This window comes from Erinaceus europaeus, chromosome 2, assembly GCF_950295315.1.
Source record: "Erinaceus europaeus chromosome 2, mEriEur2.1, whole genome shotgun sequence".
Classification (NCBI taxonomy): domain Eukaryota; kingdom Metazoa; phylum Chordata; class Mammalia; order Eulipotyphla; family Erinaceidae; genus Erinaceus; species Erinaceus europaeus.
Genome location: NC_080163.1, coordinates 2,980,917 through 3,000,075, shown reverse-complemented (window position 1 = coordinate 3,000,075; position 19,159 = coordinate 2,980,917). Strand labels below are relative to the sequence as shown.

General features: G+C 50.8%; 1 protein-coding gene across 1 annotated transcript in view; it reads right to left on the bottom strand.

Moving 5' to 3' along the window:
- Positions 1-2,507: 2,507 nt before the first annotated feature.
- GRIN2D (glutamate ionotropic receptor NMDA type subunit 2D) overlaps positions 2,508-19,159 on the bottom strand; it is a 50,772-nt gene continuing 34,120 nt past the window's right edge. Inside the window, exons 10-12 of the mRNA XM_060173707.1 lie at positions 4,776-4,963; positions 4,375-4,607; positions 2,508-3,965 (exon numbers count right to left, since the gene is read on the bottom strand). Of these exons, the coding sequence (XP_060029690.1) occupies positions 2,643-3,965; positions 4,375-4,607; positions 4,776-4,963 (1,744 nt within the window). The 3' untranslated portion in view covers positions 2,508-2,642. The remainder of the gene's footprint in view (positions 3,966-4,374; positions 4,608-4,775; positions 4,964-19,159) is intronic.

Here is a 19,159-nt window from a genome sequence, read left to right as displayed (position 1 = left end):
GGGGGGAGGCTAAAGTAAGAACTAAGGCTATGGTGTGGCGACCTGGCAACGGAGGTCTGCCGCAATGGAGACATTACACCCTTGTGTGACTTTGGGGCATTCTTCTCGGAGCAGCAGCAAAGCCTCCTGGGAGTTGTAGTTCCCCAGAAAGCCTATTTTTGGGGTCTCCCAATCAAGCCAAAGAGCGAGTCCCTTCTCCATCTTCCACCTTTGAGTCTCACATTTTCTTGCCACCTAATTGATTATTCATGTATGCAAATAGGAGCTCTCACTGGAAGGGAGACCGGATTTCTATTCTCTGGGGACCCATAAAGCCAGATTTCTTCTCCCTTCCTCTTATGATGGTTTTAATCTACTTCAGAACGCCTTAGTGCAGGCAGGGGCTATTATGTATAAGTCAGTCGGTGGAGTCTCCCCTCCAGAGGCAGCGGATCGTCTAACCAGGCGTCCACGTGGCAGCTAAGGTCAGCGAGCAATTAATCAGAGAGTCCACCCTCTGGAAGCAGCTGTTACAAGGGCTGCGGCTCTTTTTATGGCCCATCAGCACCAGAGGTTTGGCTAATTGGGATAATGAAATGTCAGAAATAGACCCTCACTGGTGAGATTAATGGCGTTCAAGATATGCGGATTGGCTGCGATGTATTAGACTCGCTTTGCTTGCATGAACAAGTTATTAACAATCTGGCAAGCCTCGTTGCTTGCAGTCACAGGAATTGAGTCCTTGATTTGATCCCAAAATGTTTTGAGCACAAATGTTTCTCCACTCCGTTTGAGTTCTCTATCCTTTCAGTTTGTTAGATTTCTCTAGGCTTTTCACCACCGTTTTGTGGAATTTTGTCTCTTCGTTGCCCCTAGGTTCTCTGTCTTGCTTTTTCTGCCTCCTCTTGGGATTTTACTGTCTCCTTTGCAACTTAAAAAAAAAAATTTTTTTTTTAACTAATGAGAGATGGGGGAGAAAAAGAGAGACCGTGGCTGCAGAGATGGCACAAAGAATAAGGCACTGGACTCTCAAGCATGAGGTCCTAAATTCAATATCCGGCAGCATATGTACCAGAGTGACATCTGATTCTTTCTCTCTTTCCTACCTTTCTCATTAATAATTTTTTAAAAAAACTTTCAAAAGAAAGGAAATAAGGGGAGTCGGGCCGTAGCGCAGAGGGTTAAGCACAAGGACTGGTTTAAGGATCTGGGCTCGAGCCCCCGGCTCCCCACCTGCAGGGAAGTCGCTTCACAGGCGGTGACGCAGGTCTGCAGGTGTCTGTCTTTCTCTCCCCCTCTCTGTCTTCCCCATCTCTCTCCATTTCTCTGTCCTATCCAACAATGATGACATCAATAACAACAACTACAACAATAAAAAGGGCAACAAAAAGGAATAAATAAAAATAAATAAAAAATAAATAAATAAAAAAGGAAAGAAAGAGAAAGAAAGAAAGGGAGAAAGAAAGAAAGGAAAGAGAACCAGAGCATCATTCTGGCCTATGTGATGCTAGGGGTGGAACTCAGGACCTCGTGCTCGAGAATGCACCTCTCTAGCCACTGCAGCACATCCCAGCCCCCATTATTCTCGATTTCCTTCAAGGGTGGCTAGGAGACAGACAAGGAGCTCACACAGTGGGCCGAGGAGGCATAAAAACATGGTTTATTCCAAACACCGCGATGTGGAACAGGGCAGTGGGAAGGGAGGTGGGCGGGTTGGGTGTGTGGACTCCTAGACCCTCCCCTCCACCACCCAGCTCCAGACCCGGCTGGAGATCTGGGAAGAGGAGGCTGTGGGGGCACTCATGGTTCATCACGGCAGGGATAAAGGCTGAACTTGGGGGAGGGAGGACGTAGTTGGTGGTACCTGGGACAGGGAGTGAGGCTCAACCGGGTGAGAGGTTTCCGCAAGACGGAGGTTGGAAGGGGCGTGGCTCCGTGTGGGGAGGCGTGGCTTCTGGAGGGGCGTGGCTTCCGATGGGGCGTGTCCCAGGCGGTCGGGCAGGGGTGTGGCACGGTTTGCCCGCTCGGGGCACAGTCTGGTGGCGGGGGGGGGGGGGGGGGGCACAGTCTAGGGTTCGGGTCACAGTTTGGGGTCAAGGGGGTCACAGTCTGGGGGTCGGATGATCATTTTCGTTAAGGGGGTGCGGATGTCACAGTCTGGGGTCCGGGGGGAGGGGTGTATTTATTTTTTTTCAGTGTGGCGGGGCCGAGGTCGGGTGGGGAGGGCAAAGTGGGTGGGTGGGGGGCGGGGTCACAGTTTGGCGAACGCGTCTCACAGTTTTGAGTTCCGATGGATGAAAGGTTAAAAACGGGCTTCCCCGGAGGCGGAGGCGAGGCGCGGCTGGGGCCGGGGAGCTGCACAGTGATGCGGGGGGCCGCCGCCAGCGCCCCCTCCCCGGCCCCCCTCTGGTGACGTTAAAAAGCCCTTGTCGGGTTTTAAAAAATAAATGTCCGGTGGGCTCCGAGACCCCCGCCCGGGTGAGATCTGCGGGGGCATCTGAGAGGGGGGGTGGCGGCCAAGCCCCCGGCCCCAGGGCAGGGGTGGGGTCCTTCCCGCCACGCGGGTCCCGCGCGCCCCGTCGGGCCGTGGCCTGCGCTGACCGAGGGGGCGGCGGGGGGGGGTCCTCCGCACACACCCGCAGCAGGGGCGCCCGGGGGCCGCGTCATACTTCGGACTCGAGGCTGGAGAAGTGCGCCGAGCCCCGGCGGGTGCCCAGCTCTCCGGCCCGGTGTCTCCGGTGCGGCGGCGGCGGCCCCCAGTGCGCGGCGTGCGGGCAGCGGCGCGCGTGGCGCGAGGGCCCGGTCAGCCTGCGCGCGGGCGCGGCGCGGGGGCACGAGCTCAGGTCCTCGAGCGATCGCGAGGTGGGTGCGGGCGGCGGGAGGTCCCAGCCGCCCGCGGCGCGCCGGTGGCGGTGGTGGTGCGGGGCGGGGGCGCGGGGCGGGGCCCGCGGGCGGTGCGGGGGCGGCCGCGGACACCCGCAGCGGGCGCGGCGGCGGTGCGGGGGCCCCGCGGCCCAGGGCGGCGGCGGCGGCGGCGGCGGCGCCCACCAGCCGCCGTCCAGCCCGTCGTGCGAGCAGCTGAGGTGGCGCGGCGGCGGCAGCAGCTCCAGGCTGGCGCAGTGGCGGCAGTGCCAGGCGGCCGGGCCCCCGCGTGGGGGCAGGTAGTCCCAGCTGCCGGCGCGCCAGCCCCCCAGCTTGTCGACCGACCAGTAGCGGCCGGGCGGCGGCCCCAGGCGCTCGGCGTACGGGTAGGGGAAGTCGGCGAACCACCAGGGCTCCAGGCCCCCGAGCGACGCGCCGCCCAGGCTCTCCGAGTCCTCCGAGTCCGACGGCGACGGCTCCACGTCCAGGTAGGGGCAGGGCGGCGGCGCGGCGCGGCGCGGCGGGGGCGCCTTCCCCGACTTCCCGTCGGCCCCCGCGCCCCCCGCGCCCGCGCCCAGCAGCGGCTGGCTCTCGGGGTCGGCGCGCGGCCAGCGCGCGGGCGGCGGCGGGCTCTCGTCCTCGAAGGCCAGGCGGCAGAGCGGCGGCCCGGCGGCGGCGGCGGCGGCGGCGGCGGCGGGGGGCGCGGGGGGCGACGGGAAGCCCGGGAAGGCGCCGGCGGGGGGCTCGGCCGCCTCCTGGTCGCGCACGATGGCGAAGTAGGAGGGCGGCGGCTTCTGCGGGGGCTGGGCGGCCGGCGGCGACAGGGGCCGCCCCCCCGGGCCCCGGGGCGCCGCCCGCGCCTCGCCCGCGCCCAGCCCCAGGCCCTGCGGCTCGATGGGGCCGTAGTAGCGGTGGAAGCCGTCCGCCAGGCCCGCCGCCCCCGGGGGCCCCGCGGCCTTGGTGCGGCGCCAGCGGTCCACGGCGGCGCGCTCGCGGGGCACGAAGGGCGCGGGGCCGGGCGGGGGGCGGGCCGCCGGGTACGCGGGGCTGGGCAGCGGCTGCGGCGGCGGCGGGGGCTTGGCGGGCGGCGGGGCGGCCTCGGCGCTGCAGCAGCTGTACATGCCCTGCGGGTGGGGCGGGCGGGCGGGAGAGCGCGGTCAGCGCTGGGGCCGGCGGGGCGCCTCTTGCTCACACCTCCTGCACCCGCACACGGGCGCCTCCTGCATCTGCACCCGCACCCGGGACACCTCCTGCACCTGCACCTGGGGCGCCTCCTGCATCTGCACCCGCACCCGGGACACCTCCTGCACCTGCACCCGGGGCGCCTCCTGCATCTGCACCCGCACCTGAAACTCGGGGCTCCTCCTGCACTTGCAGCCTGGGCACCTCCTGCATCTGCACCCCGGGGCACGTCCCGTACCTGCACCCAGGGCACCCCGTGTTCACACCTCCTGCACCCGCACCCTGGGGCACTGCACACCCTGCTGCGCGCCCCCCACCTACCCCTTCCGCCCACCCCTTGTGCCCCCATACCCGGGAGAAGGCCAGCAGGAAGTCCATGCGGTGCGTGGGCCCCAGGCAGTGGCGCAGGCGCCAGTACACCAGGTGCTCCCAGGCGAAGACCAGCAGCGACAGCCCCATGGCCACCAGCAGCATGTAGAAGACGCCCGCCATGTTGTCGATGTCCAGTTTGCTGCTCATCACCTCGATCTTATCGTTGTGGCAGATCCCGGAAAGCCACAGCCGCTCCAGCATCTCGATCTCATCTGGGGGGACGGGGGGCGCAGGGGCAGAGGTCACCACCCGCCCACTCACAGCCCACCCCAGTTTCTGCTGTTTGGGGTCCTAGGCACCGCTCCCTCCAGTCGCCCCCTCCGAGACTGGGGCTCACCCCCACCCCCACGCGGCACCCGGCATCCCGCCTGGGGCCGCACCGTCCCCCAGGAACTGCAGCAGCGCCAGGTCGATGGGCCGCTTCCAGCGGGAGCCCTTGTGCAGGGCGATGCCGTAGCCCGTGGTGGCGAAGACCTTGCCGGAGCCGATGGTCACCAGCTTGCAGCCCTCGTCCTTGCGGGCCATGTAATTGAGCACAGCCGCGTCGTAGATGAAGGCGTCCAGCTTCCTGTGGGCGGGAGGGGGCCAGAGGCCAAGGTCAGTCCCAGGCCGAGCAGGATGCCCTCCACCCCTCACCACCTACGGTTCCCAAAGGAGCCAGTGAAGCGATGGCCGGGCCTCTGTGAGCCTCAGTTTCAACATCTGTGAAATGGAAAGCAGGAACCGGGCGGTGGTTTCTTGTTACAGTTAGCAAGGTCCTGGGTTCAAGCCCCCAGTTTTCACCTGCTGGGGGGAAGTTTCACAAAGGCGAAGCACCGCTGCAGGTGTCTCTTCCCTGTCTCCATCTCTCTCAGTTTCTCTTTCAAATATATGTATATGTATATGTATATATATATATATAGTTTTTAAAAATTAATGGGGGAGGGGCTCACCGGGTTAAGCACATATAGTATGAAGCACCAGGACCCTTGAAAGGATCCCGCCTGGTTCGGGAGTCGGGCAGTAGCGCAGCGGGTTAAGCGCAGGTGGCGCAAAGTACAAGGACCAGAGTAAAGATCTCAGTTCGAGCCCCTGGCTCTCAACCTGCAGGGGAGTCACTTCACAGGTGGTGAAGCAGGTCTGCAGGTTTCTATCTTTCTCACCCCCATTTTGTCTTCCCCTCCTCTCGATTTCTTTCTATCCTATCCAACAACATCAGTTACAACAATAAAACAAGGCAACAAAAGGGAATAAATAATTTTTTTAAAAGGATCCTGGTTCGAGCCCTCAGTTCCCCACCTCTCCCACAGGGGAGTCATCTCACAAGTGGTGACCAGGTCTGCAGGTGTCTATCTTCCTTTCTCCCTCTATATCTTCCCCTCCCAATTTTTCTCTGTCCTGTCCAAAAAATTGAAAAAAGGACCACAGGAGCAGTAAATGCATAGTGCAGTCACTGAGCCCCAGCGTTAATACTGGAAGAAAAAGAAAAGAAAAAAAACCCTTAAAAACAATAAAAGTAAATGTGGCACACCTGGTTAAGTGTAGCAATCACCATGCAAAAGGAACTGGGTAGGAACCGCTGCTCCCCGCCTGCAGAGGGGACACGTCACGAGGAGTGAAGCAGATGTCTTCCTTTCTCTGTCCCTCTCTCTCTTTAAATACGCTTTTTGAGGGGCTGGGCAGTGGCACAGCAGGTTAAGTGCACATGGCGCAAAGTGCAAGGACCGGCATAAGCGGTGAAGCAGGTCTGCAGGTGTCTATCTTTCCCCCTTTCTGTCTTCCCCTCCTTTCTGTCCTATCCAACAACAACGACAGCAATAATAACAACAGTGATAAACAACAAGGGCAACAAAAGGAAATAAATAGCTTCCAGGAGCCGTGGATTTGTAGGGCAGGCACTGAGTCCCAGTGATAACCCTGGAGGCAAAAAAAAAATCTTTTATTATCTTTTACAGCCAGAAATTTAGAGGAAAAGGGAGATAAGAGAGAGAGAGACCTGCTTTACTACTTGTGAAGCTTTCCCCCTGCAGGTGGGGACTGGGGGGGTGGGGGTTTGAGTCTGAGTCATTGCACATTGTAGCATATGTGCTCAACCAGCTGTACCACCACCTGGCCCTTTAAAGATTTTATTTTGGGGGCCGGCTGGTGGCACACTGGGTTAAGAGAACATAGAACGAAGCACAAGGAACTGCGTGAGGATCCCAGTTTGAACCCCTGGCTCCCCACTTGTAGGGGGGCCGATTCACAAGTGGTGAAGCAGGTCTTCAAGTATCTATCAATCTATCTTCCCCTCCTCAACTTCTCTGAACTATCCAAAATAAATAAATAAATAAATCGCCACAGCAGCAGTGAATTCATAGTGCAGACACTGAGCCCCAGGGATAAGCCTGGAGGCAAAAACAGATTTTATTTCACCAGAGCACTGATCAGCTGTGGCTTATTGTAGTGCGGGAGATTGAACCTGGGACTTTGGAGCATCAGGCATGAGACTCTCTTTGCATCACCATTATGCTGTCTCCCCTCATTTATGCTGTCTCCCCTCCTCTCTCATTATGCTGTCTCCCCTCATTTATGCTGTCTCCCCTCCTCTCTCAATTTCTTTCTTTTTTTTTTTTAAGATTTTATTTATTTATTTATGAGAAAGATAGAAGGAGAGAGAGAAAGAACCAGATACATGTGCTGCCGGGGACTGAACTCGGGACCTCATGCTTGAGAATCCAGTGCTTTATCCATTGTGCCACTTCCCAGACCACCACCTCTCTCAATTTCTTTCTTCTTACCTTTTTGGGTTTTTTTTTTTTTTTTTTTTTTTGCCTCCAGAGTTATTGCTGGGGCTCAGTGCCTGCACCATGAATCCACTGCTCCTGGGGGCTATTTTTTTCCTTTTGTTGTTCTTGTTGTTTTATCATTATTGTGATTATTACTGTTTATGTTATTGATGTCATCGTTGTTGGATAGGACAGTGAGAAATGGAGAGTGGAGGGGAAGACAGAGGGGGAGACAGACACTTGCAGACCTGCTTCACCGCCTGTGAAGCGACTCCGCTGCAGGTGGGGAGCCGGGGGCTCCAACCAGGACCTTTACGCTACTGCAAGTCCTTGCGCTTCACGCCGTGTGCGCTTAACCCGCTGCGCTCCCGCCCAACTCCCTGAAGGAAGCTTCTATGCTGTGTTCTCTTTCACTCTCTCTCTCTGCCTTCTCTGTCTCGAGTTTAAAATTATAATTAAGGAGATCACTGGCAGGACACACCTGTCTTGCCATGTTCACAGCCCAGGTTCATAAGAGAGGGGCTGTGGCAACAGAGGAAGCTCTGGTGCTGTGGTGTCTCTCCCTCTCTCTGCATCTCTCTGTCTCTCTACTTAAATGAAAAGGGACTAGGATCTGGGAAGCTGAACATGTATGAGGCCTTGGCTTCACAAAAATAAAGTAGAATAGAATGGTCCAGGAGGTGATACAGTGGATAAGCACTGGATTCTAGAGCGTGAGGTTCTGGGTTTAATCCCCGGCAGCACACCAGTGTGATGTCTGGTTCTTTCTCTCTCTCTCCTCCTATCTTCTTCATAAATAAATGAATAAAATATTTATAAAAATAATAAAACACCACACCTATGGACATCTAATATTTGACAAAGAGGCCCAGACTATTACATGGGGAAAGCAGAGTCTCTTCAACAAATGGTGTTGGAAAAAATGGGTTGAAACATGCAGAAGAATGAAACTGAACCACTGTATCTCACCAAATACAAAAGTAAATTCCAAGTGGATCAAGGACTTGGATGTTAGACCACAAACCATCAGATACTTAGAGGAAAATATTGGCAGAACTCTTTTCCGCATAAATTTCAAAGACATCTTCAATGAAATGAATCCAATTACAAAGAAGACTAAGTCAAGTATAAACCTATGGGACTACATCAAATTAAAAAGCTTCTTCACAGCAAAAGAAACCATTACCCAAACCAACAGACCCCTCACAGAATGGGAGAAGATCTTTACATGCCATACATCAGAAAAGAGTTTAAAAACCAACATATATAAAGAGCTTGCCAAACTCAACAAGACAACAAATAACCCCATCCAAAAATGGGGGGAGGACATGGACAGAATATTCACCACAGAAGAGATCCAAAAGGCCGAGAAACACATGAAAAAATGCTCCAAGTCTGATTGTCAGAGAAATGCAAATAAAGACAACAATGAGATACCACTTCACTCCTGTGAGAATGTCATACATCAGAAAGGTAACAGCAGCAAATGCTGGAGAGGGTGTAGGATCAAAGGAACCCTCCTACACTGCTGGTGGGAATGTCAGTTGGTCCAACCTCTGTGGAGAAGAGTCTGGAGAACTCTCAGAAGGCTAGAAATGGACCTACCCTATGATCCTGCAATTCCTCTCCTGGGGATATATCCTAAGGAACCCAACACACCCATCCAAAAAGATCTGTGTACACATATGTTCTTGGCAGCACAATTTGTAATAGCCAAAACCTGGAAGCAACCCAGGTGTCCAACAACAGATGAGTGGCTGAGCAAGTTGTGGTCTATATACACAATGGAATACTACTCAGCTGTAAAAAATGGTGACTTCACCGTTTTCAGCCGATCTTGGATGGACCTTGAAAAATTCATTGTTAAGTGAAATAAATCAGAAACAGAAGGATGAATATGGGATGATGTCACTCTCAGGCAGAAGCTGAAAAACAAGATCAGAAAAGAAAACACAAGTAGAACCTGAACTGGAATTGGCGTATTACACCAAAGTAAAAGACTCTGGGGTGGGTGGGTAGGGAGAATACAGATCCAAGAAGGATGACAAAGGATCTAGTGGGGGTTGTATTGTTATATGGAAAACTGGGGAATGTTATGCATGTACAAACTATTGTACTTAATATTGAATGTAAAACATTAATTCCCCAATAAAAAATAAAATATGAAATAATAATAATAAAACAGGGGGTCCAGTGATAGCACAATGGGTTAAGTGCACGTGGCACAAAGCACAAGGAACGGCGTAAGGATCCCAGTTTGAGCCCTCGGCTCCCCACCTGCTGGGGAGTCGCTTCACAAGCAGTGAAACATGTCTGCAGGTGTCTGTCTTTCTCTGCCCCTCTCTGTCTTCCCCTCCTCTCTCCATTTCTCTCTGTCCTATCCAATAACGAACGACATCAACAACAACAATAAACACAACAAGGCTACAACAACAAGGGCAACAAAAGGGGAAAAAAGGGCCTCCAGGAGCAGTGGATTCATGGTGAGGGCACTGAGCCCCAGCAATAACCCTGGAGGCAAAATAATAATAATAATAATAATAAAAACAGACACAAGTATAAGTGGCTCAGTACTGCTGCATATGCAAGAAGTTCTGGGTTCAATCTCTGAAATGCAATAAAAATTTAAAATAGAGGCCTAGGGAGATAGCATCATGGTTCTGCCTGTGGCTCTGAGGTCCAGGTTCAATCCCCAGCACCACCATCAACCAGAGCTGAGGAGTGCTCTGGTTTCTCTCTATCTTCTACAGTTTGTCTTTCATTAAAATCAATCATTCAATTAAAAAAACCAAAGAGCCAGGAGATAGCTCACCTGGTTGAGCACACACTTCACCATGAGAAAGGACCCAGGTTCAATCCCCCTGGTTATCACATGGAGGACCAAGCCAGGGGACCTTCTTCAAGGGACCTGGGACAAGGCACAGTAAAAAAAAAAAAAAAAAAAAAAAAAAAAAAAGGAGAGCACTGGACTCTCAAGCCCGAGGTCCTGGATTTGGTCCCCACCATCACGTGTGTCAGAGTGATGTTCTGCTGCTTCTCTCGCTGTCTGTGTGTGTCTCATTAATATTTAGGTTAGACAGATATGGGAGTCCGGCGTTGGTAGCGCAGCGGGTTAAGCGCACGTGGAGCAAAGCTCAAGAACCGGCGTAAGGATCCCAGTTCGAGCCCCCTGGCTTCCCACCTGCAGGGGAGTCACTTCACAGGCGGTGAAGCAGGTCTGCAGGTGTCTGTCTTTCTCTCCCCTGTCTTCCCCTCCTCTCTCCATTTCTCTCTGTACTATCCAACAACAACAACATCAACAACAACAGCAATAATAACTATAATAATAAAAAAGAATATATATATAAATATATATATATGGTGGAGAAGCACTACAAGGGGAGTAGCAGTGCCGTGCTCTCTTTCTCTCCTCTCTCTGTCTCTCTCTCCCTCAGTGTTTCTCACCTCTATCTGAAAAGAGAGAGACTGACCACCAGAACCAACTTGTGTCAGTGCTAAGCTCCAGAGATAACTGTGGTGGCAAAACAAATAAAAGAACAGAAAAATAAATAAATAAAAAGAGAGGGAGAGGGAGAGGGATGGTGGAATACCTAGTAGACCGCACAAGGATGGGGTTCAAGGCCCTGGGCCTCAGCTGCAGAGAGAAGCTTCACACGTGGTGAAGCAGATCTGCAGGTGTCTGTCTCTGTGTCTCTCCATACCTCTCCCATCCCTCTCCATTTCTGTCCCTTTTGAGGGGGGAGGGAGAGGGAAAGAGAGAGACCTGGTGGTGGTGCAGCACAAGGACCCAGGTTCGAGTCCCTGGTCCCCACCATGCAGGGGGGAAGCTTTGAGGGGCTGCATGTGTAGAATCTGGCAGCTGGAAGCCGGTCCCTGCGCACCAGGCTTACAGCTAAGAGAGAGGTTTCATTCATCTGGAAAAGGGCGAGTGGGGTCCCTGCATGGGGAAAACAAGAAAGCCAGTGTGTGCAGACCCCTGGCGGCTGCTCAGGGAGGGGAAGCGAGCTTAGATAGGGGAGGAAGGACACTCGGGGTTTCCCTGGCCGCCCCTTCTGTGTGGTGAGATGCATATCTGGCTTGTGCCTCTCTGCACAGGTGGAATGCAATGCTGGAGAGCTTCCCACAGTGGCAACCACCAGCCTTCCTTGGCTGTTTGTCCCTTTTGGGCTGACAAAATCACTCACTTGGAAAGTATGCAGCTTTGCATGTGGGAGCCCCAGGTTTGAAGGTTTGAGCTTGGCCCCCGCTCCATTGAAAGAAGCCTTGGTGCTATATTTCTTTCATATATTCTCTCTGTCTCTCCCCCCCCAACCCCCTCTGTTTCTATCTAAACAAACAAGCAAAAACTAAAATGAATATACCTTTTTAGGTCTGGGGAGATAGCATCGTGGTTACACAAAAAGACTGCATGCTTTGAGGTCCCATCTCCAGTCTTCTGCACTGCCATAAGCCAGAGCTGAGCACTGCTCTGGTTAAAAATGAAAATAATAATAATATATAGTCCAGGAAGTGGGGCAGCAGCTAATGCACTCTCAAGTATGAAGTCCTGAGCTCAGTTTCCAGCAATATATGTACCAGTGTGATGCTCTGGTCCTATTTCTCTCTCTCCTCATTTTTCCCCCTCTCTTTCTCCTCCTATCTTTCGTTTTTGATAGCTTAAAATAATAATAAAATAAATGTATCTCTTGATTTTTTGTTTTATTTATTTTTAATTTTAATTTATTTATTTTCCTTTTTGTTTCCCTTGCTGTTTTTATCATTGTTGTGGTTATTATTATTGTTGTCATTATTGTTGGATAGGACAGAGAGAAATTAAGAGAGGAGGGAAAGACAGAGAGGGGAAGAGAAAGACAGACACCTGCAGACCTGTTTCACTGCCTGTGAAGTGACTCCCCTGCAGGTGGGGAGCCGGGGGCTCGAACCGGGATTCTTATACCGGTCCTTGCGCTTCATGCCATGTGAAGCTTAACCCGCTGCGCTGCCGCCCGACTCCCTGTTTATTTATTTTTACCAGAGCACTATTAAGCTCTGGTTTATGGCGGTGCAGGAGATTGAAGCTGGGACATTGGAGCCTCAGGCATGAGAGTCTCTTTGCATAACCATCTACCCCTGCCCTGATTTTTAAAAAAAATTTATTTATAAAAAGGAAACACTGACAAAAGCCATAGGATAACAGAGGTACAACTCCACACAATTCCCACCACCAGAACTCCGTATCCCATCCCAGCCCCTGATATATATTTAAAAAAATTCAACTTGGGGCCAGCTAGATAGCTCACTTGGGAGGCCTCCTGCTTTGCCATGCTCCTGGCTAGGGTTCGAGTCCCAGGTCAACCACCTGGGCACTTTGGTACTGGGGAAGGTTTAGTGCTGTGGTGTCTCTGGCTGGTGCGCGCGCGTACACACACACACACACACACACACCTTACTCAGGAAAATATAAAAGAGTATCGGTATGGGAAATTCAACAACATCAACATCGTGGTAAACTCCAACCCCTCTACAAAGATGTTCATAGCCTACCGCCCATTTTCATGCTGTAGACCCACAACCCCCAGTGGCCAGGGATCCTCTCCCCCCCCCCCGACCTCAACAGCAGCAGGTGACAGTGAATTACCACAGGGCAGGTAAAGCCTCTCACAAGAAAACAGACATAAAACAACTAGGCAGCAGGGCAACTAGGAGGAAACATTTTGCAGAGAGAATTCTTTTATTTATTTTTTTTAATAGGGCTGAGTAGTGGTGCCCGGTGCACACAGGTTACCACACACAAAGACCTGAGTTGGAAGGGGGAAGCTTCATAAACAATGGAGCAGAGCTACAGTTGTTTCTCCTCTTTGTCTCTCCCTTTCTCTTTGTCTTCCTCCTCTTTCTCTCTGCCCCTCATCTTCTACAAAAAAAAAAAAAAGACAAAAAAGACCTCTAAAAAAAAAAAAAACAACCTCTAGTGGCAGTGAAAACATGTAGGGACAGAGTCTTAGCTATAATCTGGTAGAAAAAAATATTTTTACTTTTGGGGCCAGGTGGTGGCACACCTGATTAAGTGCAAGGACCTGCGTGAGGATCAGGGTTTGTGTCCTCAACTTTCCACCTGCAGAGGGTCACTTTGCAAGCAGTGAAGCAGATTTGCAGGTGTCTGTCTTTCTCTCATCTCCCCTTTCTCTCTCAAGTTCTCTCTGTCCTAGCCAATAAAATTGAAAAAATGGCCTCCAGGAGCAGTGGATTTGTAGTGCCGGCACCGAGCCCCAGCAATAACACTGGAGGCAAAAAAAGAAAAAAGGAAAAGAAAAAAAGGGGGGGGCTGGACGATAGTGCAGCGGGTTAAGTGCACATGGTGCAAAGCACCAGGACCAGTGTAAGGATCCCACTTCGAGCCCCCGGCTCCCCACCTGCAGGGGGGTCGTTTCACAAGAAGTGAAGCAGGTCTGCAGGTGTCTTATCTTTCTCTCCTCCTCTCTCCACTTTTCTCTGTCCTATCCAACAACAATAACAGCTATAACAACAATAACAATAGCAACCACAACAAGGGCAAAAACAAGGGTAACAAAAGGGAAAAAATGGCTTCCAGGAGCAGTGGATTTGTAGTGCAGGCACCGAGCCCCAGTGATAACCCTGGAGGCAAAAAAAATATGTGTGTGTGTGTGTTATCTATTTTGAATATATAGAGAGAAAAGTTGAGAGGGAAGAGGAGGAGAGAAAGACAACTAAAAACCTGCTGTGAAGCTTCCATCCTGCAGGTAGGGACCGGGGACTTGAACTCAGGTCCCTGTGCACTGTAATGTGTGTGCTCAGTCAGGTTTGCCAACACCCAGCCCTGAGAAAAACATTTGAAACCAAAATCCAACACTAGGGGCCAAGCAGAGGCTCACCAGTTGAGTGCACATTACAATGACCAGGACTCTAATTCAAGCCCCTAGTCCCCATGTGAATGGGGGAAGATTTACAAGCGGTGATGCAAGCCTGTAGGTGTTTCTCTTTCTGTCCCCCAACCAAAATAAAAGGAAAAACAAAAAGAAAAAAGTGAACACAAGTAGTAGTGGATTCATTGTGCAGGCACCAAGCCCCTCTGATTACTCTAGTGACAATCAAAACTCAACACAACAAAGCAAGATCCAACACTATCACATCATCAGAGAAGCAAGACAAGAGACTATCTCTGAACAGAATATCACAGAATAGTATACTGTGCAGAATGTTGAACAAGTTTTAACACAGTACAGAACTAAAATGACTTGCTAGAGGGAGTCGGGCAGTAGCGCAGCGGGTTAAGCCCAGGTGGCACAAAGCGAAAGGACCGGTGTAAGTATCCCTGTTTGAGCCCCCCTGGCTCCCCACCTGCAGGGGAGTCACTTCACAGGCGGTGAAGCAGGTCTGCAGGTGTCTATCTCTCTCCCCCTCTCTGTCTTCCCCTCCCCTCTCCGTTTCTCTCTGTCCTATCCAACGACAACAATACTAGCTACAACAATAAAACAAGGGCAGCAAAGGGAATAAATAAATAAATAAATTTTTAAAAATGACTTGCTAGAAATGAGAAGTATGTCAGCAACAACTAAAAGCCTCAATAAAATGATAGAAGATAATATTTAGGGAGTCAGGCAGTAGCGCAGCGGGTTAAGTGCACGTGGCGCAAAGCACAAGGACTGGCTGAAGGATCCCAGTTCGAGCACCCGGCTCCCCACCTGCAGGGGAGTCGCTTCACAAGCGGTGAAGCAGGTGTCTGTCTTTCTCTCCCTCTCTCTGTCTTCCCCTCCTCTCTCCTACCGTACAACAATAAAACAAGGGAAACCAAAGGAAATAAGTAAATAATAAAAAAGAATATAATATTTAGAAAATCTCTTAGGATGCCAAAGGAAAAACTGGCAGAGCATCCAAGCACAAGGACCTGAGTTCAAACCCCTAGCCCCCACCTGCAGAGGGAAAACTGCAGGTATCTCTCTCCCTCTCTATCTCCTACCCTCTCAGTTTCTGTCTTTCTCCAATAAACATAAATGGACTTTTCAGGAAGTCCACTAATGAGATTCAGAAGGAAAGAATGGAGAAATGGAGGGAATTGGAAATGCTTATTGAAAGAATTAAAGAGTGGTTCAGGAGGTAGCGCAGTGGGTAAAGCACTGGACTCCCAAACATGAGATCCAGAGTTTGATCCTGAACATCAAATGTGTCAGAGGGGTCCTCTGTTTCTCACTCTTCTTTCTCATAAATAAATAAACTTAAAAAAAAAACTTCAAGAAAACATCCCAAAATATAGTTAAAGGGGAGTTTGGGTTTGAATTAGTAAAACACATGCACATACAAAACAGCTCTGCCACTCAGTAACTGGGGAAAAAAAAAAAAAACTAAAAGATAACCATTAACTCCCAGAAAAACAAAGAATTGTGTGGGAGAAGCAAGTCATCCTGGTTTACTACTCATGCCAGCTGTGGGAGCATTCACGCAGTCATAACATGTAAACACTGCACTTCCACCCAGCCAGAATCACAACGTGGGAGGAAGTTAGTGTGAGTGAGTAAGTGAGTGAGTGAGTGAGTGTGTGTGTGTGTGTGTGTGTGTGTGTGTGTGTGTGTGCATTCCATGCTGAGCAGTGAATAGAAAAATGCTGAGAACTGGAAGATCAGGAAGGAGCCATCCAAACCCAGTAACTCAGAGCGAGGAGGTAAGTAGTAAAATCATGCGATAAATACAGCGGAAACAGATTCCTCTGGGATGGGAGCATCATAGAACAGGCAGACGCAGCCACCCCTGGTTCTCCACTAATAAAGAATCCTGCCCAGGAGATGGTGCACTAGATAAAGCATTGGACTCTCCATTATGAGGTTCTGAGTTTGATCCCTGATATTGTATGTTCTAGAAGGATGCCCTGGTTCTTTCCTCCTCCAATTCCTCCTCTCTATCATAAGTAAATATATTTATTATGTAAAGAAACTCTCAGAGTGGAGGGTAGATAGCATAATGGTTTTGCAAATGGACTCTCATGCCAAAAAAAAAAAAAGAAAGAAAGAAAGAAAAAAAAGGAAGAAACTCTCATTCCTGAGGCTCCAAGGCCTCAGGTTCAATCCCCTACAACACCATAAACTAGAGCTGAGTGGTGCTCTGGTTAATATAAAACAAAAATTTAAAAAAGTAAAACAAATAAATATTTTATTTACCATTATTATTTATAAAGAACCTTGCAGCTGGGGAGGTTCACAGCAGTAGAATGAAGAACCTGCAGCTGTGAGGTCCCAAGGTCAGTCCCCAGAACTGCCTATACCAGAGTGATGTGCTGGTTAGTTCTCTCTGGCTTGTATGTGGACTAATAAATACAACTTTTTTTGGAGCCTCAAGCAGATATATATTATTTGTTTGTTTGTTTGTTTGTTTGTTTACCAAATCAGGGCTCAGCTCTGGCTTATAGTGGTATGGGGGATTGAACCTGGGACTTTGGAGCCTCAAGCATGAGAGTCTCTGCAGAACCATTATGCTATCTACCCCCACCCCCAACATTCTTATTTTTGTCTTTGCTAGAGATTCACTGTTTCAGGAATGGGCTCAACAATGACAGCTCAGCTGGGAAGCTTCCCCCCAGTGCAGGGGGCGAGGGGGCAGGCTGGAACAGGGTCACATGCAGGGCAAAGCGGGCACACTGTCCAGGTGAGCTATTTTGGATCAATAAACACTTTTTTTTTTTTTAATCTTGGACTTGAGATGGAGAAAGAGCTCACTAGCTAGGGACACATGCCCGCCTGTGTGCACAACTTAGGTGCAAGCTCTGGCAACACAGGGAAGGTGCCAGGGAACTAAAGGAAGCTCCAGGCCTATGGTACCTCTCTCTCTCTTCCTGTCTCTCATTCTCTATCTGTACAAAAAAGCAGCCTGGGGAGTCGGGCGGTAGCGCAGCGGGTTAAGCGCACGTGGAGCGAAGCACAAGGACCGGCAGAAGGATCCCGGTTTGAGCCCCCAGCCTCCCACCTGCAGGGAAGTCGCTTTACAGGCGGTGAAGCAGGTCTGCAGGTGTCTGTCTTTCTCTCCCCCTCTGTCTTCCCCTCTTCTCTCCATTTCTCTCGGTCCTGTCCAACAATGACGATGTCAATAACAACAACAATAATAACTACAACAACAATAAAACAACGAGGGCAACAAAAGGGGGGGAAGCAGCCTGGAGTATTAATGCTCCTGCACAAGGCCCTAGTCACTCTTCTCTCTCTGTCTCTCTGTCTCTCTCTCTCTCTCACACTCACACTCACACACACACATACTAAATCAATAAATAACGGAAGGGGGTTGGGCAGTGGCGCAGTTGATTAAGTGCTCATAGTAGAGGTGCAAGTATCCGTGCAAGGATCCTGGTTCAAGCCTCCAGGTCCCCACCTACATGGGGGGGGGGGGGTCACTTCACAAGTGGTAAAGCAGGTCTGCAGGTGTTTCTCTGTCTCTCTCCTTCTCTGTCTCCCCTTCCCCTCTCAATTTCTCTTCTGTCCTATCCAATAAAAACGAAAAATGACCACCAGGAGCAGTGGATTCATAGTGCAGGCACCAAGCCCCAGTGAAAACCCTGGAGGCTGAAATAAAATAAATAACTTGGGAAAATAGCTTAACTGGTAAAATGTCCATCTTGCATTCTGGAAGCTTCCAGTTCAGTTCCTGGCACTGCTTGCTCCGACTTGCCTCTCTCCCTCTCTGAGCTTTGAGGGAAGCTCTCTGTCTCTCCTATGTAATAATTTATAAAAAATAATAAAGAAGGCTGGCAAAATAACTCACTTGGGTGTGCGCTGCCTTCTGTGTATGCAACCCAGGCTGGAGCCCCACACCCACTGCATTGAAGGAAGCTTCCCCCACTGCACTGAGAGGAGAAGCCCCTGTGTTGTGGCCTCTCTCTCTCTCCCTCTCTCTCTCTCCATTTAAAATATATCTTGTGTTTTATTTTTAATTTTATTTATTTATTGTAAAGAGAGAAATTGAGAGGAAAGGGGAAAATAAGGAGACAGGTACCTGCAGCCCTGCTTCCTGTTTGTGAAGTTTCTCCTCTGCAGGTGGGGACCAGGGGCTTGAACCCGGGTCATTGCACATTACAGCATATGTGCTCAACTGGGTGCACCACCACGTGATCCCTATTTATTTCCTTAACATAGGGTGGGGGAGGAAGCGACAAGGAACCCAAGCATCAGTCTGGCACATGGGAAGCCAGGAACCAAATTCAGGTCCCACAATCACAGCCCCAGCACGACACTCACACTACACCACCTCCCAGCTCCACCCTTCTCTGAAAAAGTCAACTTGGAGCCAGGAAGCCCCAGCGATGACAACAACAGTGAACACCACTGGGTGTTCTGTAAAATGAAAATAGAATGAATGGCTGGGTAGATAGCATAATGATTCTGAAGAGAAAAACAAAAGCTTAGGGGGCCAGGTGGTGGCACACAGTTACGTGCACACACATCACCATGTACAAGGACCCAGGTTCCAGCCTCCAGCCCCCACCTGTAAGGGGAAAGCTTCACAGGCAGTGGAGTGGATGTCTGTCATTCTCCCTCTCTATTGCCCCCTCCACTCTTAGTTTCTCTCTGTCTCTATCCAATTAATTAATTAAAAAAACTTTCATGCCACATGCATGTTGGGCAGGAGCCGGATCTGATGAGCTATCACTCAGCCCCTTACTTCTGGCTGTTTGATCACAAGGACCGAAGAGGCCTGAGAGGCAAGGGGCTTTTATACAAGGAAGGGGGGTTGGGTGGTGTTACAATACACATAGACTCAGGTTCGAGCCCCCAGTCCCCATCTGTAGGAGGAAAGCTTTGTAAGTGGTGAAGCAGGGCTGCAGGTATCTCTCTGTCTCTCTCCCTATCACCTCCTTACCTCTTGATTTCTGGCTGTCTCTATCCAATAAAGATGATACAATCTCTTTTTTTTGTTGTTGCCTCCAGGGTTATCACTGGGGCTTGATACATGAATCTATTGCTCCTGGAGGCTATTTTTTTCCCCTTTTTTGTCACCTTCATTATCGTCAATGTTATTGTTATTGTTGTTATTGCTGTCGTGGT